This window comes from Diaphorina citri, unplaced genomic scaffold, assembly GCF_000475195.1.
Source record: "Diaphorina citri unplaced genomic scaffold, Diaci psyllid genome assembly version 1.1 scaffold890, whole genome shotgun sequence".
Classification (NCBI taxonomy): Eukaryota; Metazoa; Arthropoda; class Insecta; order Hemiptera; family Psyllidae; genus Diaphorina; species Diaphorina citri.
The window spans coordinates 71,564-94,003 of NW_007378321.1; the positions used below are offsets into that span (position 1 = coordinate 71,564).

Below are 22,440 nucleotides of genomic sequence, written 5' to 3' on the forward strand. Positions count from 1 at the left end.
TCAGTAATTAGAGTCTTGAGGAATACCAAGATAAGTCAAATCATGAATCTTTGTGGTAAAGCAGAGAGCTTTTTCACAACTTTGTGGGTATCACAGTATTACTAGGCTTTCATTTACTCGATCATCATATTTATTATCGCTTGTCTTTTCGACTTGTTCTGGTCACTACTTGATTGTCCTCACCAGACTGAGTGCACCCCGAACTCCAAACACAGAGCCAAAAAAACCTTGGCTCTGTCGGGATGAATACTCTTACAGCCATTTCAAAGTCAATCTGTTCCAAATTTTCTGCACGTCAGTGTATTGAAATTAAAATGTAAAACTAGGAGGACGTTTAGGATCCACAATGCATATGAATTTTAGGAAAGCACTAAAAGGAATCCCTAATCATTAAGGTACGACTGTGCATTCGGCCCTACATATACAGACTTTAAATTTTTCTCTTTAGGTTGGTCCCAATAAGTCAAGATGGTGAACAACCGAGTACCCTCAGTACATAGTAAAACCTATGTCACTCCAAGACGTCCCTATGAAAAGGCACGCCTTGACCAGGAGTTGAAAATCATTGGAGAATATGGTTTGAGAAACAAGAGAGAAGTATGGAGGGTGAAATATGCTCTGGCTAAAATCCGTAAGGCTGCCCGAGAATTATTGACTTTGGATGAGAAGGAACACCGTAGACCGTAGACTATTTGAAGGTAGGTTGGTACTGTACATGATTCAATTGTTCAAGAAAAATAGGCAACAACAAAATAGATCTTGAGTGTAGGTGTTTCTTGAACACCCCAAAGTCATTCAAGGTTTTAGTGTCTGCTTATTTCTGATTATATTCACCTATAGTCTTTATGATGAGTCAAAATTCATACACTATGCTGAAACATACCATGCTGACACCAGTGGTGTAGCGTCCATGTAGGGCATGTATGGTAGCCATACACTCAAAATTTACACAAATACCCTTCAATAGGTACGTCAGACTCCAAAAAATTGGGGTCAAGGGGGCCACTGGTTCCCCCAAGAGGACCCCTTCCCATACCGCAGTGTTGATTTGGAGTATGCAGGTCCACGAATATCACCTGAGGTAAAGATTGAAGGGTCCTCTCTTCTCCGTAGTCCAGGTATAGGGACTTTTATTGAAATGTGCTGTAGAGCAGACGGGATTTCAATACGGTTGTTCAGGATGTTATATAACAACATTATGTAATTATACTCCCGTCTGCTCTCCAATGTTTCCATTACCAGGCTCTCCCGCAGCATTGCATATGAGATGGCATTGGGATAAGCCGGATAAAATCCATTTTCTCTTCTAAAGAGAGACCTTATAAATTTTGCTTGAATCCTCTCCAGCATCGACACGCAAACCTGAGCTTGTGGTGCCCAGATAACAGAGGCATATTCCAGATTGCTTCGCACCAGTGAGGTGTACAAAAGTCTTACTGTGTCAATGCTGGAGAAGAAGTAGCTGTGTCTGACCACCAGTCCCAAAGATCTATAAGCTTTCTTTGCAATTTCTGTTATAGTGTTATATGCTGATCGAATTTTAATGTATTCTGAAAGGTAACACCCAGATCCTTTTTTGATTCGACTCGATTTATAACAGAATCATTTATTTTATAACTATATATGCTTCTAGATCTTTTGGTTGTGATGGTCATGACATCACATTTCTTTATACTGAATTGAAGTTGGATCTCCTTCAGCCATGTGTCCACAGCACTCAAATCCTCCTGCAGCAGACGACTCTCGCTTTCATTTGATATTACAAGATATAACTTGAAGTCGTCCGCATACAGAAGGTATTTCGAGTGCCGCACACACCCCCCAATACCATCAATGAGCACCGCAAACAGGAGGCCGGATAATTTTGAACCCTGAACTACAGAGGAGGATGGAAAATAGGGCTCAGATAATGCTCCCCCGAAAAAGACCCTTTGCTCTCTTCTCCGAAGATATGATGCAAAGAATTTCACCAGATCTCCCGAAAATCCGAACAGGACCAATTTTCTGAGGAGCACATCATGAGAAACTTGATCAAAAGCGCGGTGGATATCGGTGTAGGGTTTCCAACTAGCAGCCTTTTGGGATTTGTACAAAATACCTAAATGTAAAATTAAATAATACTAATAATAATAATAATAAAATGGTTTGGTACTTTCGCAAATATCTTCAAATTTAAATTTTTTAATAAATTCCTCATGTTGAAAAGATTCCCAGGGTGAGGGATTTCTAATTAGGTACATGGTTGTGTGATCTGTGACACATTTAAAACTTGTTTTCCCTCCACTAATTTCGAACCTCCATGATTCATTCCGGGTCGAAAAGTTTGCCATATGCATTTATCTCCATGACTAGTTGGCTAGTCAATACTAGGTTGTTCTTGAGAGGCTGAGTGGGTCTCTTAAACTGAAAAGTTTGCCATATGCATTTATCTCCATGACTAGTTGGCTAGTCAATACTAGGTTGTTCTTGAGAGGCTGAGTGGGTCTCTTAAACAACAAGTCACAAAAGTAGAACAGTCTGCATGAGAAAAAAAGGAGCAACTCTGCTGGGCATTGAATCCGGCTCTGTTACATGCAAGACCAGTGTAGTTATCATTGTGTTATGGAAACTGACCCCCTTTAGTGTTCAGCTAGAATTAGAATACTTTTTGAAAAATTTCATCCGTGGCACTCAAAATTTGATCATACTGCGATTCTGAAAAGTTGGGGGGGGGGGGGTTCCCTACAATGCTCCCCTATGTACATACATAATTGGGTCCAATTTGCAATGGTCAGTTTTTAGTGCCAAAACACGTTTTGAGGTCTCTAGAGTTTCAGCCATTGATCCGTGTGTGAGTGTGTGTCTAAACATAATATCTTGAGAACATTAAGAGCTATTTTGGGAAGCAGCTATCAAATGTGACACAAAACTTTTGGTTGATTGCAGAAGTGCTTAGTGGTATTTTGACCACTTTTTGGTGGTTTTTGGTGCAATTTAATATTTTGTTAATAGTATGAGTTAGAGATTTGAAATTTGGTATGTAGTACACAAGAGCTGCAGTTGAAGGTATTTTGACCACTTTTTGGCAGTTTTCAGCAATATTGACTAAACAGTTAAGATATTGTACTTAAAAGTTACAATAGAAGAACACCCAAATAAGCATCATTCAATACGATAAGAAAAGTTGTGTGATGTTCAGACCAGATATTTTATTTTATTATTATTATTTTTTTTTTTATCAGCAAAGCTATGTGTTTCTAATTTTTGTGCTTATTTCTGCTTTGTTCAGGTAATGCACTACTGAGGAGATTGGTGAGAATTGGAGTGCTTGATGAAAGCAAAATGAAGCTTGATTATGTTTGGGGTTTAAAGATTGAAGATTTTTTAGAGAGACGTCTCCAGACACAAGTAAGTACAGTGAAACTCAAAAAATAGTGGACACTTTTAATTCCCAAGATTTGTCTGCTTTTTACTTTCCTTATCCTATAGGAAAGAAAGTAATGTTGTTGTTGTTTACTAATGCAAAGGAATTGATTATTATGTCATTTTCCTATGCGCGTCCCAATATTTTTCTACAATATCATTGCTGGCTTCCACGGCAGGGCAAGTAATTAAGTGTGCTGCATTCGTTGGTGATTGATGTGAGCATAATGGGCATATTGGGGAGTCAGCACAGCCAATTCTGTGGAGGTGCTCTGACAAGCAGTCATGTCCTGTTGTTTACTAATGCAAAGGAATTGATTATTATGTCATTTTCCTATGCGCGTCCCAATATTTTTCTACAATATCATTGCTGGCTTCCACGGCAGGGCAAGTAATTAAGTGTGCTGCATTCGTTGGTGATTGATGTGAGCATAATGGGCATATTGGGGAGTCAGCACAGCCAATTCTGTGGAGGTGCTCTGACAAGCAGTCACGTCCTGTTAATGGTCGGAATTTTGCTACCGATGCTTTCCTAGGTAGATCAGGTATGATATCCGGCTTTTTTATCAAGGGTTCCAATGTTTTCTCCAGATCCTTCTTTTAACCATTTTCTATATCTTGAATTAAGTTGTTTTTTTACTAATCTTTTAATTGTATCGAAGGAAAGTAATGTAATCGGGTCAAATTTTCAACGGTCAGTTTTTAGTGCCAAAACACGTTTTGAGGTCCTCAGCCTAAATCCCAATTTCCAGCCATTAGTCTGTGTGTCTATCTGTAAACAAAATATCTCGAGAACAGTAAGAGCTAGAGACTTGAAATTTGGCATGCAGCTGTCAAATGTGACAAGGATTCGACACGAAACTTTTGGTTAAGATCGGCGCAACGGTCAATACCCTCTTAGATACAGACAAGGTACAGCCCTCTTGTTGTATCTTGTAAGCAATCAGAGGAAAAGTAAATTTGTGAAATCTCACTATGCTACCATCTTGGTTTTGATTTAACCAACACCAAGATCTATTGAGGTTTTGTACATAGATACCTTCTTCTTTTTCCTTAAAATGAGACACCCAATTTCGATAGGCCGTTATGGGATCTTGATATTCAATAAATATTTAGTTTTATCTTTCCTGAATATTCAAGCAATTATGTGATTAAATAAAATATATCGACACCTCTTGACTGATTTCAAAGTGAAACTTGAAAACATATTTAATCTGAAAGTACATGATACCAATGTTTGTCATTTCAAGATGCCTATTTTGTATTTTACTTTCTACTTGTATCTTTTTTTTTCTGTTTGTAATTCCGAGGTTTCAATAGTCGTAAACCTAAATGTTTACTTATATTAAGATTATTATGATATTAGGTTGTAGATTCCAATACAATAGACCTATTGTTATGTTGTGTTTTCAGGTATTCAAGCTTGGTTTGGCCAAATCTATTCATCATGCCAGAGTTTTAATCAGACAACGACATATCAGGTGAGCATTTGTTCTTTGATAAAATAAGAGATTCTGAAGTTCCTCGTTTAATGAACATGATTTCATCCGATTCAGTTTCTGCTCTTCTGAAGGTTGGGAAGTGCAAAATATAATTTTTCAAGATCTTATTATTTCCCATGTGACATTGATTAATTTTGATAAATTAAAATCATTTACTCAGTTCTTTAAAGGGTCACATATCTCTAACTCGCACTTCGTGCCCCCCTCCACCCCCCGGGGGCTTCGCGTGTTCGCTACGCGGGGTTGCGTATACGGTCGCGCTGCGCGCTCCCGGGGGCTTCGCGGACATCTACCTACCAGAATTACGAAAAAATATGCGACAGGGATTATTTTAAAGATAAAAATAAAAAAATCCCACCTAAATCATCAACGTTGGTAGATTCAGCGACCAAAACTGGCCCTCAGCAGACCCTGTATAATTTGCTCAAAAAAATGTAAACAAAGAACTACCAACGTTTGTAGATTCAGGGTGGTGATTTCAGGAAGGTAATTTTTATCATTTTTTTTTACTTCTTTTTCATTAAAATTATAAAAATAGCACACTTTATCATTTTATTCCTCTGAAATAATGAAACTGCCGTGTTCTTGATTACCGGGAAGTCTTTTACCTGTGAAGTGCCGGCTTCTGTTCATTTTCATCCCAACAGAAAATGAACCAGAACTCAGCAGGTTCCAACCCTTATCAAGTAGCCAGCTCTGTTCATCATGGGTAGTTGTCTCAGTATTCGACGCAGGAATCACCCTGATCACAGGAACTCTTTTGACAACGCCAATGCTCCCAATGCAGGTTCGTTATTAACTTATTCCATGACTCACATAAGTACTGAGAAGACATACAACTTGATCCAAAGAATAAAGGTGTTCTTTGAGATATCTATCTCCGTCAACAATGTATTAGAGAGGATTGCAAATCTAAAGGTGGAGAAATGCTAAGAAAACATCTACCTCTGGGCTCACATTGTGTGACTTATAATTAGTCTGGTTCATGTTGGAAATACGACAAAATCTACAAAACGTTAATGTGACATAGGAATGAAAAACAGGCCACAGTCCTCTTGCAATGAGAGACGTGGAGAAATGCTCAGAAAACATCTACCTCTGGGCTCACATTGTGTGACTTATAATTAGTCTGGGGCTAAAGGTTCATGTTGGAAATACGACAAAATCTACAAAATGTTAATGTGACATAGGAATGAAAAACAGGCCACAGTCCTCTTGCAATGAGAGAAGAAACTGTTGTGGTCAATTTATATGTTTTTTATTTACCTTTTAATAATAAAAAAAGACATTGAAAAATACACTACCATTTCTTAATTAAAGGAGGAAAGATTTGAAGTTTGATTTAGTTAATGTTAACAAGAGACTGTCAACTTTTGACTCTTCTCAAGTTATTTCCATAGGTAACCAAGTGTATTAAACTTCTTCTTAATTTGTTTAACAGGCTTGAGAAAGAATCATCCATTGTGCCATGAAATAATTAGATGGAAATCAGATGTGCCACTAACAGAAGGTCAGTTGAGGAGTAAAAGGGATGAATTTTGGGACACAGCACCTGCATTTGAGGGCAGGAAGGAAATATGGGATGCTTTGCATGCAGCTGCTAGTGCTGCAGAAGGCAATGATTTCCAACTTGCCCAAGCTATTCTAGATGGTGCCAATATATCAGTACCCAATGGTATGTATCATTATTTTGAACAACATATTTCCCTTCAAGTCAAAATCATCTCTCTAAATGCAATTCCTACGGGTCCTTTAGACTCTTTCTTATGTTGTTAAGTTACAAGTACTTATTTTCTTTTCTGTTACATCAAGTTTTTCTTCCACTGTGGTATTTATTTTACTAGGTACTTACTTAAAAGGACTTACCTACTCAAAAAAAAAACAGTGTTTTTTATTATTATTTTCCCCGATATTAATTGTTCCCTAAAATACATGCAACTTACATCTAGTGTTTATATTTTTGAACTTCACCAACTCATAATTGCTATTTGCTTGTTTCTCTACCTCATTCTGTCTTATCACTTAAATGAGAATCCTGTTATCTCTGCCTCTGCATCATCACATACTCATATGTTTCAAGAACTATCAGTGATTGAGTGTTGAGGGAGAGGTACTTGTGACTTCAAAGAATATCAAATGTTGATTAAACAATATTGCCTTACAAAATGAGCATGAACTGAGAGCATGCTGATAATTACATAGGTAGGAAAAACAATACTTGTATAAATGTTATATGTTGTTCTTTTTAGTATGGTCAAGGGATGTCACAATTTTTGATTGCAGGGTGTATGTACCCTTGCTCATTTATTTGCTGTGAGTAATTCTCCTATGTTCTTTTTAGTATGGTCAAGGGATGTCACAATTTTTGATTGCAGGGTGTGTGTACCCTTGCTCATTTATTTGCTGTGAGTAATTCTAATCACATAGGTACTCGAAATTTTTACTACTACACATGACCCAGCCACTGAGGCATGTACTTGTATGTGCTAAGTGTTATTTTCCACATCCAGGGTTCTTGACAGAAAGTTACGATGAGCTTGGAAACAAATACATGGTGCCAGTGTACTGTTTGTCTTACCTGAAATTTTTACTACTACACATGTCCCAGCCACTGAGGCATGTACTTGTATGTGCTAATTGTTATTTTCCACATCCAGGGTTCTTGACAGAAAGTTACGATGAGCTTGGAAACAAATACATGGTGCCAGTGTACTGTTTGTCTTACCCCATCAACATTACCAAGGAGACATCTGGGAGAGACTCTCCTATCGAAGTTTTTGACTTGGAAGAAGGAGTGGGTGGCCAAGAGATAGCACTCAAATTGAGACTGTCCAATACTTGCCAGGATGTGAGAATGAAAGTATTCACTCAGGAAACGGTGGCTATGATCAAGAAACGACTGCAGGTAATGTACTTATGTTTGAGTTGCCAACCTCAGGGGTGTAGTAATACTTCACACATGGAGTTTAATGGTTTGAGTAAAAGTCAAGTCATAAAATTTATTGAGGAGTATTAATGAGGACTGATATTTGTGACAAGCATTTAAATGTGCAACATGATGAAAGTTCTTGCTCTTACTATCTCTATTAAAGCTCTATGAAACAATGGCCATTTTCTAATGAAAAACAACCCTCGTTTTCATAGACCTCCTTGTTTTATTTCCTCAGAGTCTGGAAGGAATCGAAACATCCAAGCAGCGATGGTACTACGGCGGTAAACTGTTGAGTGACAAGATGAAGATCAGCGATATTCAAAATCTGGCGTCTGGTTTTGTTATTCAAGTTATCATCAATAATCTGGCGGGCCCCAAACTGGTGCCTCCTGTAGAGTCAATGAAATCCGTCACGTCCAGCAGCTGAGTTCCAATCACCCTGGTAGCTCTAACTGGTGTCCAGGGATCCGACAATAACTTTATCATCAACATTACTTTATACTAGATGGACACCTATGGTAATTATGTTTCTTATTCAAAACAAATATTTTCAAAATTAGAACTTTGAGACTCTCCACGTAATTAATGTATTCCTAGATTATTTTATCCTTAATAGACTTAAAATTACCTTGGCATAGTCATTTCTGTCATTTTTACTTTCCTTATCCTCTATGGGAAGGAAATGTTTTTGTTTTCTTTTGAATACTCGTTTACTCTCTAGTTTAATTGAGATACCAAAAACCCTGGACACCATACTGAGATACCCACTGAGGACACCCCTATACATTAGTCTACCTGAATTTATATACATAATATTAGTAATGGGATTTTTATATATTCTTTTTTTCAGAAGTCTTCGGTTTAGTTTCAGGATTCACTTGTGAACAATAACGTTTGATACTTGAGCTTGAGAGGGATTTTTCTTTTTCGTTTTTTCTCTGTGCATTGATTTGCTGTATGTTTTTACTCGAACCATTTGAATTTGTCATACGAAACACCCTCTGTGCATTGATTTGCTGTATGTTTTTACTCGAACCATTTGAATTTGTCATACGAAACACCATGTTTTGTAGTAGAAGATAAATAATCTCTGTGCGTGGTACAGAGTTCTGCAGGCTTTGTGTACTGTAAATACTTTAACTCACACCCTTTGTAGTAGGTAGATGGTCTATAATCCCTACTCGTATGTTGAGTTACTTTATGTAATGACCTTCATTATACCTACAATAATTATAATGGCTATCGTAAACCCCCGTGCAATCTTATAATTATATCTATCATCTACCTCTAAGTAACCGAATTCAATTTACAATAACTAACTCATTACCTTTTATTCGATTTTTTTCTTTTATGATATTAATTAGTGTAATTACTATGATTTATCTATAAAGGTTACCTCCTTAGTTTTTTTACAAAAAGAAAATCCGTTATGAATTACTATGTTACAAGTAGAAGCTGTAGTATTCCCCTCTAGAATCTTGTTGTAAAAGAAGAGAAAATCCGTTATGAATTACTATGTTACAAGTAGAAGCTGTAGTATTCCCCTCTAGAATCTTGTTGTAAAAGAAGATTTTATATGCAAGGTAATGGGAAGTATCGGAATGGGTTCAAAATGTGTGGACATATCCGTTTGAGGATTTCCTCCAAAAAGTGATATTCAGTTTTTAGGCGAGACTGCAAGTCCTGTAGGAACGATATTTAAAGGGAGTTTTCGTTATTGAAGAACTAGGTACCAAAGTTTTTAATGAAAGATTAAAAAATTAATAAATAAAAAGAAAAAAAAAAATGCTCCTTTCCTCAGTATTTTCTTTCCTACCTCTCCCCACATTTATACATTTTGTGGGTAACAGAAAGTCATGTGATGTTCACACCAATTTTTTTTTTTTTTTTTTTTAATTATCCCTCATCTCACACCTTTCAGATCTTCCTCAGGACTAGGACATGTCACAGAAAGATGAAGGTAAGAGAGAAAAGGAAAGAAAGAGAGAAGAGAAGAGGAGAGAATAAAAAGAAAAGAAAGATGATTAAAGTGATATTGAGTTGTATAATATTGTATTGCCAATATATTTTCTTATCAATGAAGGAAAGGACAATCGTGATAATGGGAAAAATGAGAAGGAAATTTATACAAAGCAGAAGAGAAGAGAAGACAAGAGAAGATAATAAAAAGAAAAGAAAGATGACTAAAGTGATATTGAGTTGTATATTGTATTGCCAATATATTTTCTTATCAATGAAGGAAAGGACAATCGTGATAATGGGAAAAATGAGAAGGAAATTTATACAAAGCAAGAGGAAGTCGTGAAAAAGAGCAATAGATAAGAGAAAAAAAGTGAGAAGGGAAGGTGTGAGAAAGAAAAAAAATAGAAGAACATAGAATGAACCTCGTTTATACTGCTAGTCTAAGAGTGAAAAGGCAAATCTGTTAAAAGAGGTTTTTAAGTAGCGAGAAGGGAAGGTGTGAGAAAAAAAAAAATAGAAGAACATAGAATGAACCTCGTTTATACTGCTAGTCTAAGAGTGAAAAGGCAAATCTGTTAAAAGAGGTTTTTGATAGAAGTAACACCAACACCATTGTAAAGACATGCCCCCCCTTTTTTGAACAGTTTGAATAGAGAAAACTGTAACAACGGAGGTCTTATTCTCCCAAAATCGAAGGAGGACAGGATAGGAGAAAGCCAGCCGTTCCCAAGACAAAACTTATCTCTATTTAGCGAGAAGGGAAGGTGTGAGAAGGAAAAAAAAATAGAAGAACATAGAATGAACCTCGTTTATACTGCTAGTCTAAGAGTGAAAAGGCAAATCTGTTAAAAGAGGTTTTTAAGTAACACCAACACCATTGTAAAGACATGCCCCCCTTTTTTGAACAGTTTGAATAGAGAGAACTGTAACAACGGAGGTCTTATCCTCCCAAAATCGAAGGAGGACAGGATAGGAGAAAGCCAGCCGTTCCCAAGACAAAACTTATCTCTATTTAGAACAAAGCTCGTCCCGGGCGGGAATCGAACCCGCGACCTCTTATAAAACAGGAACCCTACCCTCCAAGCTAACTAGGCTGATATTTTTTTGGTCAGCTGGCTGATATTTTTTGATCAGCTGTCGATTAGCTTTTTTTCTAGTGATTCGCCAGCCTAGTTATTTTGGAGAGTAGACCGTCTACCTTGTAGGCGCTACTTTTTTTCTAGTGATTCGCCAGCCTAGTTATTTTGGAGAGTAGCCCGTCTACCTTGTAGGCGCTAGGTCGGGTTTGATTCCCGCCTGGGGTGGATTTTATCCTACACCGATATGGTTTGTTCTCGGAACGGCTCTCTTTCTTCTATCCTGTTTGCCCTTCTTTCTTCGCTTTCGGAACGATAAAACCTTAGCTTTTTTTCTAGTGATTCGCCAGCCTAGTTATTTTGGAGAGTAGACCGTCTACCTTGTAGGCGCTAGGTCGGGTTTGATTGCCGCCTGGGGTGGATTTTATCCTACACCGATAAGGTTTGTTCTCGGAACGGCTCTCTTTCTTCTATCCTGTTTGTCCTTCTCTCTTCGCTTTCGGAACGATAAAACCTTAGCAGTTACAGTTCCCTCTATCAAACCTCTTCAAAATATTCTAGTGAATCTAGGCCAGGCAGTAGAAACAATGTGATTTTTTTTTCTTTTTCTAAATCTATTAAATTATCTATTCCACAGAAGAATACCCAGGTGTGGTTCAACACGGGTCGTTCAAGTACGACGACGGCACCCTGTCTCTTTCTAAATCTATTAAATTATATATTCCACAGAAGAATACCCAGGTGTGGTTCAACACGGGTCGTTCAAGTACGACGACGGCACCCTGTATATTGGAGACTGGAATGAGCGTGGTCAGAAGCATGGCATGGGACACATGAAGTTGCCGGATCACACCCGGTATGATGGCACGTTTCACAACGGTCTCTGTTCTGGGCTAGGCGTCATGAGGTTCCCGGATGGAGCGAAGTAAGTTTTTTTTTTTACTTTCTACTACATTGAACTGAACTTTTTTTTTTATCCCTAATTATAGTCTAGATACTTAACTAATTAAAAACCACTCTGCCAGCCTAGTTAGCTTGGTTGGTAGCGTGTCTGCCTGGTAAGTGCCCGCGGCCTAGGGTTCAATTTCTGCCCGGGGCGGATTTTATCCTGATGGGATAATGTTCGTTCTCGGAACGGCTGGCTTTCACCTATCCTTCCTTCTCTCTTCGATTTCGGGATGATAAAACCTTAGTAGTTACAGTTCCCTCTGTCAAAAAAAAGCCACTGTTCAATTTGCACTTTGCTAGTGGATTTATTATTATTATGTTAAGGCGGTCTCTTCCTGATCCCTTGTGTGCCGCGTCCATTTTAATTTAGGACTATTGCACTGCCTTTAAATTCTGTCTGGCTGTGTTTATGAACAGGGCTGAGATGAGCTCGGACGAGGTGAGATAGGATATTGTTTCTACAGTTTTGCATTGGAGTCGATTGTTTTTTGCTCCCACTTTTCTTAATGAATTTAATGGATTTTTCCACCGAATATTTTTTTTGAACTAACTATATTCTTCAGTTTTTAATTTTCTTCACAATGGTGTTTTCGGTTTGTCATTATCTTTTCTGATGAAAAAGTTTTCTTTGTTACGATGTTTTTTGCATTGGTTTAATATATCTGTACATTAGTAGTGTTTGTTTTAAGTACCTATTTGTATAAATTTCTATATGGTACTCTTAAGTACCAGGGTGTTGTGTTAGTATGAGTTGTGGGAAGTGTTCTTTGGAGCTGAACAAGGAGGATGGCTACATCAAGTGCTACGGATGCTCGACTCGGTATCATTTCCAATGTTCTCTTTCTTCAAGTACTTGGAAGGCCAAGAGTCAACGTTTGAAGGAGGAATGGCGTTGTGAGGCGTGTAGAGAGCAGGCTGCTATAGCAGCTGGTAAAACTGTGAGTAAAACTGGGATGGATGTCCGTGTGTCTGGTGAGTCTTCTCCTGTTGTTATGTCAATTCAGGATTCTTTAAAATCTTTCTGTACCGATCATGAGAGAAAAACCTCTGCTATGCTTACCACTGTTGAGAAAAGTCTACAGACACATGTCCAATATTTGAATGAGAATATGAAAAAATTGTTTCAATCTTTAGCAGTCAAACTTGATGGTTTGGCTAAGTCTGTGAAATCTCTTGAGTCAAATCAGAAGAAACTTTTGGATGACAACTCTTGCCTCTAAAACAACCTCAATATGGCAAATGAAAAAATCCGCTCTTTAGAACTGAAGATGCTAAGTTCTACTGGCCATACCCAATCTATGAATGAAACAGCTGATTCTCGTAGACTATACAGTGATCTGTTTTTACCTCAAACCATTGACTCTGTTCTACCCAATAGCGCCTCTCTGTCTCAAGCCAACAGACTTAGTACTACTACTACTACTACTGCTGCTGCTGCTGCTGCTGCTGCTGGTGCTGCTGCTGGTGCTTCTACTGCCGCTGCTGCTACTGCTGCTTCTGATCAAGTTCAAGTTCGAACCCCTGTCAGGGACGAGCGTGTGGGGGGCAATGTTAACACTCAGGATCGTGATGGTTGGACAACAGTGGGCAATCGTAGATCCCGTAACAATACTGCACCTAGGAATCCACCCAAGATTGGAACAAAAGCAATTCAAGCTGGCAATTCGTCAACTCCAATGGTGAGGCGTAAGGTACCTAGTATTAAAACCTCTGCTCTCTTTGTCACTAGATTTTCCCCCAATGTTACTGTTCAGGATATCAAGGACCTGATTAATGCGTCTCTCACGCTCTCGCACCTGAAAATCTCGAAGATTCAATCAAAACATCAGGATCAGTACTCATCGTTTCATGTTGAGGTTCTGGTGTCCGATTACTCCAAGATAGATGATGTGAGTCTATGGCCGGATGGTTGTCTCATGAAGCAATATCGAGGACGTCTCTTACCTGAAATAGTTGTTAGCGATACCTCTTCCGATACCAGTGTCAATACTGCAGCTCCTGGTACCTCCGTCAATAGTGCCCCTCGTGATGCCACCGTCAAAAGGGCACCCCCTGGTACCCCCGTCAATAGTGCACCTTCTGGTGCTCCCGTCAATAGTGCACCTTCTGGTACCCCCGTTAGTAATGCAGCTCCTGGTACCCCCGTCAATGTTATTGCCCCTGGTGTTCCTAATGCCAGCAGTCATTAACCAACTTATAAACTTACAATGGATAGTCTTAATATTTACTATCAAAATTGCCGTGGCCTTCGTACGAAAAGTACTGAATTTTATAGCAACTGTATAGGTTGTGATTATGACGTGATATGCTTGACCGAAACATGGTTAACTGAGAGTTTTAATAGTTATAGCTACTTCTCTAACGAGTACTATGTATATAGGAAAGACCGCTGTGGTCCAGGGGTGGATCAGGACCGCAGGGGGGGTGGTGTTCTTATTGCGGCCAGAAAAAACTTGAAAGTCAAAAGACGATTTGACCTTGACTTTAATCGTATCGAGTGTACTTGGGTCGAGGTGGAGTTGAGTCCTGAGTGTACTCTTTTGATTGGGAACCACTACCTGCCTCCTGATATTAGTATTGATATCGTACAGCGGTATTCTGATTTCTTATTGGAAAATGTTGATATTTCTACTTTCAAGGTACTTTGTGTAGGTGATTTTAATGTACCAAAATTCAACTGGGCTTTGGGTTTAAGTGATCATGACAATGCCTACATCAAGAACAAATCTGAATTAATTCATTCACTTTTCTGTAATTTAAATCTTTTACAACATAATTTTGTACGCATCAATTCGTCTGACAATATCTTAGATTTAGTAGCTTCCAACTTTTCAGATGAACTTTGCATATCGCGGGAACAAGAATTAGTATCCCTAGATAGAGGACACCCTAGTCTTTTGTTATGTTTATCTCTACCTATTTTTAACCATTGTCCTGTACCATTTGTTAAAAATAATTTTAGCAGAGGGGATTATGTAGGTCTATTTAATTACTTAAGTAACTATGTGTATGTGGATTCCTCTGATCCGGATGTATTGTCAACTGATTTAAACAATGCATTAGCTCATGCAATTCAAACTTTTATTCCTGTTAAAGAGATAAAACCCAGTAAATATCCACATTGGTTCTCCTACCGACTCCGGAATCTCTTAAAGCTTAAGGAAAAATTTCATAGGAAGTCCAAGAAATGTCCGTACAATATTTATTTTAAAGAATCTTTCAATAAATTCAGGAAGTTGAGTAAGAAACAATTTACCACTGATGAAAGGAAGTTCAAACGTAAGGTTGAATCTGACCTCCATAATAATCCTAAGTTCTTTTGGCAGTTCGTAAAATCTAAATATAAAAACCCGCATGAAATATCTATTAGGTGGATTTCCACCAACGCGACTTTTGCCGCGCGACTTGTCGCGCGGCAAAAATCGCATAGTGGAAACGTGTCGCGCGACACGAAAAAAAGTCGTGCGACCATGCGACTTCTATCCGATGAAAGTCGGTCCGTATCAAAGGAATGTCGCGTAGCAATGCCAGTGGAAACGTGTCGCGCGACTCTTCATTTTAGTTTGTTCCTTATTATGAGTAAGAGTGCTTTAATTTTAATAAAATTTTATTTTATTTTTTATAATTTTCATCACCCTATATCAAGTATATCACGTTGAATACACAGCTTAAAAAAAAAAATAAATTAAAATATTTTTTAATTGCAAGTGGAAACAGGTCACGTCGCGCGACAACTCCCAACTTGGTTTACCAGATTTATTTTTAGCAAAGTAAAAGTTAGATATTAATGAAATGACAACAAATAGCCTTGTCTCTAGGGATGGCAGTCCATACTTTTTCAATCGGCCAATCTCGCTCATTGGAAATTGATACTGAAATTTAATTTTGTATAGGTATTAGCTTATTAGCCCATTGACTACTACTACTACTACACAACCACTTGGTAGGCTACTTATGTAATGATTTCTCCTTCAGACATTTGTAATTGCTAATCCTTAATATATACAGCCCCTTGTGTAACTGACTCACTCACTGACTGACTGACTCATGTATACAAATTCTAACCCACTTCTAGATGGGGTAGGGAGATGCGGTTTTCACCATTGGATTCCTTATTTTTTGTACCTACATACTGGGAAAAATCGGAAATTCCCGAAATGAAATTCCAAACCGTTCCCAAGATATTGACGTTTTTTAGTTCCCCATAAGAAATACATAGGGAACACAGTTTGAGGCCAGCAGAACTTTTCCCGTGTTTAATATTTTCTCTTGCTTTTAGTTTTCAGCTTTCATTTCTGCAAGACAAAACTCAGGGACAATATTAGGTCACAGCATCTTTGACATTTAACAAGGTGTCTGGAGTTTTTTTTTTTAAACATAAAGAAGAGTGGACATTCAAAAATTCAATTTGTGGGCATATTTTTTTTTTTTCTCTTTTTTTTATTTATAATTTGGTTAAAACACCCATGAGTAGGTAATCATAATGAATACCCCCCAAAAAATACCACTTCGTGGCATAAAAAAGACCCCGCCAAGTCGTTCCTCCCAAAATAAATCAAGTGCCCACAAAAAATGCGGCAAAAATCGCGTTGGTGGAAATCCACCTTAAGGTTGAATCTGACCTCCATAATAATCCTAAGTTCTTTTGGCAGTTCGTAAAATCTAAATATAAAAACCCGCATGAAATATCTATTGTACAGAACGATAGGGTAGTCCAAGAGGAGCAAGTTCCCAATGTTTTCGCGGAACATTTTAGTTCGGTATACAACACTCATGCTGTCGTTCAGGATCATGAATCTTCCGGTGAAAATGTGCCAATATTGGAGCCACCTGTTATTTTAGTGGCGGATGTAATTAAGGCTGTAAAGGAACTAAAATCGTCCCCTGTTTCTGGGTCTGATAATGTTCCAGCATTTATTCTGAAAGGGTGTATTCATGCTCTAGCCCCCGTTCTTTGTAAATTGTTCAATTTATGTCTTTCTCAAGGCAAGTTTCCATCTGTGTGGAAAACCTCAATTGTGATACCTGTCCCAAAGAATAGTAATATTAGTAATGTCAAGAATTATCGCCCCATATCCCTGAGCTGAATGGTTATAACCGGTTAGAATGAGTATTCAAACTCATACGGTGAAATGAATGACATCACACATGTAAACAATGAGTATTCAAAATTTCAAACGACATTATTGGACCAAACGGTTCCAACCGGTTGGATAAAATTAGTAAAAAAACTTGCCCATTATAGGGTTAGGTTAAACACAAGAAGGAGTTTTCATAGTGTTATTATAGGGTTAGGTTAAATACAAAAAGAAGCTTTTATTTTCCACAGATGTGACTTCTGCATAATTACTTACCACATTTTTTCTTTCTTTGACCCCACTGGGAGTTGAACCTGGGTCTCCCACATGCAAGATGAGTGCAGTGACCACTACACCATGGGAGCTGACTATAATATCTTTGTTTAAACTCCAAACTAAACAAAGAAAAGCTCCTTTTTGTATTTAACCTAACCCTATAATAACATTAATAACACTATGAAAACTCCTTCTTGCATTTAACCTAACCCTATAATGTAAATGTAAATTACCCTATAATAACACTGGGCACTGCTTGTTTGTGCCAGTTCCTTTGGTAGCAATATTCCACGGATGTGACTTCTGCACAAGTACCAAAAAAGCAAATAATTGATTCTGTGACTGGCTGTTGTGGGGCCCACTCAGCCTTGTGAGGAAAATGAGTAGCTATGTATAAAATAAATACACATAGTGGTCGGTGTCAGCATGGTAGGTAAACATTGGATGTTGGGACTATTGAGATATTTGGAAAAAATCCTACAATGCTGCAGTGAGATCACAACTACACAGCAGTGTGCCAGGCTAAGTTCTGGCCTGAGCATATAATAACACAAAGAAACATTTATTTTATCTTTATCTTTTAGAGATATATCACCACTGGTGTTTTTTTATTATTATTATTATTATTATTATTATTATTATTATTATTATTATTATTATATCATTACCTTCTTAGTAGGCAGTTGTAGAATAATAATATGTAAGTGCTTATGTACTATTGTACATAGCCAATTTTTTACTTTGTACTTTAGTAATTACCCATGACTCCCCTAAACATGTCATTTATTACGATAAAATCTGCCTAGGGCGAGAATCGAACCCGCGGCCTAGCACTTACAAGGCGGATTCGCTACCAACCACGCTGAATAGGAAAAAAGAAGGGAAAAAAAAATAAACTAAAGAAGAAAGACAAGATAGGAGAAAGACAGGCTTTCCGAGAATTAGGTTAGATTAACTGGACAATATAAAGATGTTTTCCTTTGATATTATGCTGAGCACGTCACGTCAGATACTTTCTTCGTTTCAAAAACTACATACAAAAGATGAGTGTGCCAGCCCTAGTTACATAGCTTGGTTGGTAGCGCGTCTGCCTAGTGATCGCTAGGTCGCGGGTTCGATTCCGAACTAAGGCAGATTTTATCCTGAACGGATAATGTTCGTTCTCGGAACGGCTGGCTTTCTCCTATCCTTTCTTCTTTCTCTCATCGATTTCGGGACGATAAGGCCTTAGCAGTTACAGTCCCCCTATCAAACCTATTTTAAAAAAAAGATGGGTGTTTCACTGCCATTTTTATTTCGTAGCGATGAAACAACTGCTACAATAGACTCGTCTGTGCCGTAGCATGCCCATCCAGGAGTATGTTCCTCATCAGATGGACGATATGAGACGCAATATGTACTTCCCATTTAGTTAATTCCCAAATGGGAATTATTGTGTCTAGGATAGGCTGGCTAAGCTTGAACATAGAAAGGCAAAAAATACCTATTTCGAATTTTTCGTTCTATTTTTGAAGCTTAGCCTAACCTATAGCCTAGCCCTATACCTATTAGAGATTTTCTCAATTGAAATCACTTTTGAGAGAGGAATATTCGGTTTCAATTTCCAAGTGAGTCAAAACTTTTTTAGTACATATGTACCTAATATATATATTTCGGATCATGGGAATGCATTGAGACCAGGGTTCTTCGACGCACCCCTCACACTTCGCCGGCTCCAGGATTTCTCCCACCCTTTTCGAGGATAGACGTTAGGGGAGAAAAGGATCTGTTTGTACAAATGGATAGTAAAATAGCTGCTAGTTAGTTCGACTCTAACGAAGGTTGTGTGAAGAGTAATTATTGTCGATATAATCATTGTTTCTTGTAAAGGCTATTGAACGAGATTATTACGCGGCGAAGTGTAGGGGAGTGATTGTAATATAGTTTCCCTAATAATTAGATCAATTTATTATTATTGGTTTATCTCGTTGTCATTAAATATTATTTTTATCTTTTGTGTGTAACCAAACTAACCAAAACTTTCGTTGTTCATTTATTTTTACCCTTCTAAATAATGGAAAACGGTAATAGTTGGAGAGTGATAGTGAGCGAGGAGTCAGATTCCGATATATTATATATGTAGGCGAGGCCGGTCGCTGGGGGTGAGGAGAGCTTTGGTTGAGAAGATCGTTGGTCTCACCGCCTTCCGGGATCTCCATTGTCTACGAACTTATTTACACTACACTAGGAAATATTAATAATAAGATATATGCGGGATTTAAAAGATAAACAGTTTATTGATATGAAAAGGATGAAGTAACAATTAAATCTAAGAGGCACTAATGATAACGATATTACAAGAGAAAGGCTAACTGTGGGCAAACGCGTAAAGGAGAGGAGGAGACTCCCTGGCCGTACGTTACTTATCACACACTGAGTTCTGAGCAGGTTTGATTCTGATACAAGACTGAGACCAATCCCTGATCTCTCGCTGGACCTTGATACTCGGTCTCCTTAGTTTCCTTCCTAACCACTAGGGGAATGTCTGCACTCGTGATAACGGCTATGGGTGCATCCTAGGCGATCCATGGTGTGGATATCTCTCCTTCCCGTTACCCACATATATATATCGTGTGAGATTGAAGCCTGCTATTGAGAACACGGCGCACCCCCCACATCTCGAAACTCCTTTCTGGTTTTCTGCTGACGAAGGGTAGTGCTACAGGCTACGCTTATTTCAGATTACACGTGTATCATATATTGAGGGTGGTATACCCTAGACCCTGGGATTGTTAGCCAGAAGAGTTAACTAGTACACTTGCTTTGGAGATTTCGAAGAGACCAGATCTACTGTGCGATCTTTTTCTGTGTTTTGAATAAAGGGGAGTAGACGTGTGGGGGGTGTGACCGAACTTTGTCTCAATAAGCCATCCATCTGTACAGTTTATAGTTCTAATTAGTTTACCTTATTTTATTAGTGTTAATTCTTACAAATAAACTCTTTTCACATTTTATTGCATTTAATTGTGTACCGTAGTACTGTGTTATTATTTACAATGTCTGTGTCCTGTGCGATCTTTTTCTGTGTTTTGAATAAAGGGGAGTAGACGTGTGGGGGGTGTGACCGAACTTTGTCTCAATAAGCCATCCATCTGTACAGTTTATAGTTCTAATTAGTTTACCTTATTTTATTAGTGTTAATTCTTACAAATAAACTCTTTTCACATTTTATTGCATTTAATTGTGTACCGTAGTACTGTGTTATTATTTACAATGTCTGTGTCCGAGAGAAGTGAAGAAGAATGGGAGACGGTCGAGGACACGGACCCCGACATATACCTATATCTTTTATTAACATTTATTATAGTGTGCCCTAATATATATAAAAGAGAAATATGGACGGGTCATGTATTTATGTATGTCTGTCCGAATTGTTTAGAGAAAACTATGATAGATTCGAAAAAGTGTAAACCAAGACCCCCAGTAAAATTGTCGTATCTACCCCCCCCCCCAAAACACAAAACACAACCCTAAACAATCCCCAAACCTCCACTCAAAACGAGCAGGCGTAGAAGTGGGGAGGAGCAGAGGGGGCTTGGGGAAAGACTTTCAGTTGTATGGTGCAGTGTGGAGTGTTGATTGGGTGGGTGTTAGGTAGTGAGTGTGATTGAGTTAGTGGTATGTGGATGATGTGGTGGTGGTGGAGTATTATGTGATTGATGGGGTGGGTGTGTGCTAGTTGTAGTGTAGTGGGTGGTGGTTGAATTATTATTTTGAATGAAATAATATCGAACCGAGTATACTGATGTCTGGGTCCTGTCACGGACCTCTCCACCACTCGCTGTCTCGTAGCGACAAGAAGTAGCCCCCTTAAGTGTTCTAGGATTAGTGTAAGACAGAAATAACGAACTCGTACTGTCTGGTGTCCTTGTTTAAAGACATTTCTTACCTTTGGTTCTATTTAAATGTTCGAAAGCAATTCTCGAAGCAGGAGTAAACGATCACTCCGATTAAACGTATAAGATGCTTGTTTGCTACAAAAAAAACGGTATCCTCAACAACCTGCCTTACCACCCCCTTCACCCATTATGATCTTTAACTCTGGCACCAGCTCTCAACTCCCTCTTTAACGCGCCTCGCCTGCTTTATGGCGGTCTTTTGCCGGCCTTTCAAAGAGCGCTGAAAAAAAATCAATAGCCGAATTGCAGGATTTGGACACGCCAGGATCCGCTTAACAACAACCCGTTAGCTATTATTAGTCTTCAAAAAATACACCTTAGCTTGTTTAATTCATGTGTTTGGGTGTTTTTTCATGACTATATATATCATCTTTTTTTGGCACGGTTTACTACCCTGGAGGGAAGAGTGAGATCGAGGCAAGATTTACTTTTATAATGATGTTATCCTAAAAGGTAGTGTGAGATATAGGTTAATGGGAACGAGCCAACTTGGTTCACTAGGACCTAATGCCTTTGGATCTAAGAACTGGCGGTCATTGATTACTTTTGAAATGTTTTGTTGATTGTAACAGTAGAAATAATACACGTGACCGCCAAGTTCTAGATCCAAAGCATTGGGTCCTAGTAACAAGTTGTTCGTTCCATAGTAGCCTTATGCTCCTTTGTAATAAATCTATATAAAAGAAATCGTTCTCGATTCCACTTTCCCTCCAGGGTGTAACTGCAGAAAAAAATATATATCATTAGTCGAGCAGTGAAAAAAACACCTCCGGTTGAGAACTGCAATAAAAATTGTGCTTCGCAAAACAACCCCCTATAGTGATAAAAAACAACATGTTCATGGTGCCATTTATCCATCGGGGATGCATCAACGGAAGTTTCTCATTTCATTGTATTGCATCCATATCAAGGTCATAATAGCATTCATACCATGGCGTTTAATTTTCAGAATTTGCTTATTATTATCAATCATATGGGATTATGTATAATCCATATCGACAACACGGGCACGAAGCGGTGCCAAATCTTATAAAATCACCTTTTTTAAGAGGGCAGTCATTCCTTTGCCAGCGCGACGCGCGAGAGGCCCCGAAGCGCCAAACACGTATGTCCAGGCGCGATTCCAGCACGAGGCGCGAGGGAACCGAAAGCGGGGACTTTTGAGTTATAGGCAGGGACTCAGAACAGAACTTCTTTACTTTTGAGTTTTGACTTTCGCTCTCTTTTGGTACCCTCTTTTGTAATTTGCACCTTTTCCAAAACGACCGGAGTTTCACACCAAAGGGGCCATAAATACGCCCCTGATTTTTTGCAGTTATAGAGAGC

At 38.4% G+C, this 22,440-nt stretch overlaps 2 protein-coding genes and 2 long non-coding RNA genes across 5 annotated transcripts in view; 2 read left to right on the top strand and 2 right to left on the bottom strand.

The window, feature by feature from the left end:
- The first annotated feature begins 404 nt into the window (after positions 1–404).
- The window catches only part of LOC103512825 (40S ribosomal protein S9-like), a 25,575-nt gene continuing 3,539 nt past the window's right edge, over positions 405–22,440 (top strand). The window contains 4 exon segments of the mRNA XM_026826202.1: positions 405–672; positions 674–698; positions 3,269–3,387; positions 4,816–4,883. Coding sequence (XP_026682003.1) covers positions 469–672; positions 674–698; positions 3,269–3,387; positions 4,816–4,883 — 416 coding nt within the window. The 5' untranslated portion in view covers positions 405–468.
- Positions 5,355–8,810, top strand: LOC103512824 (ubiquitin domain-containing protein 2). Of its 2 annotated transcripts, XR_003392493.1 has the most exons (5): positions 5,355–5,691; positions 6,346–6,579; positions 7,562–7,809; positions 8,072–8,354; positions 8,687–8,750. XR_003392493.1 is itself a non-coding variant. In XM_008477609.3 (4 exons), exons 1-4 carry the CDS (start codon positions 5,610–5,612, stop codon positions 8,261–8,263), a joined length of 756 nt encoding a protein of 251 aa, XP_008475831.1. In that variant the 5' UTR covers positions 5,355–5,609; the 3' UTR covers positions 8,264–8,810. The 2 variants fall into 2 exon arrangements, 1 of the variants encoding a protein (XP_008475831.1); XM_008477609.3 differs by having other exon boundaries at positions 8,072–8,810.
- Positions 5,507–6,351, bottom strand: LOC113468910. The gene is made up of 2 exons (XR_003392496.1): positions 6,001–6,351; positions 5,507–5,849 (listed from the first exon to the last, which is right to left on the bottom strand). It is a non-coding gene; the product is annotated as an uncharacterized LOC113468910 (long non-coding RNA).
- On the bottom strand, positions 10,691–11,121 carry LOC113468911. Its single transcript, XR_003392497.1, has 2 exons — positions 11,063–11,121; positions 10,691–10,996 (listed from the first exon to the last, which is right to left on the bottom strand). It is a non-coding gene; the product is annotated as an uncharacterized LOC113468911 (long non-coding RNA).

What these genes read in the sequence shown, in the direction of transcription:
- LOC103512824 (XM_008477609.3), top strand. Translation starts at nt 5,610, where the DNA reads ATGGGTAGTTGTCTCAGTATTCGACGCAGGAATCACCCTGATCACAGG. An exon ending in CGCCAATGCTCCCAATGCAG is followed by an intron (nt 5,692 to 6,345) that starts GTTCGTTATTAA and finishes TTTGTTTAACAG; the next exon opens with GCTTGAGAAAGAATCATCCA. An exon ending in CAATATATCAGTACCCAATG is followed by an intron (nt 6,580 to 7,561) that starts GTATGTATCATT and finishes TTCCACATCCAG; the next exon opens with GGTTCTTGACAGAAAGTTAC.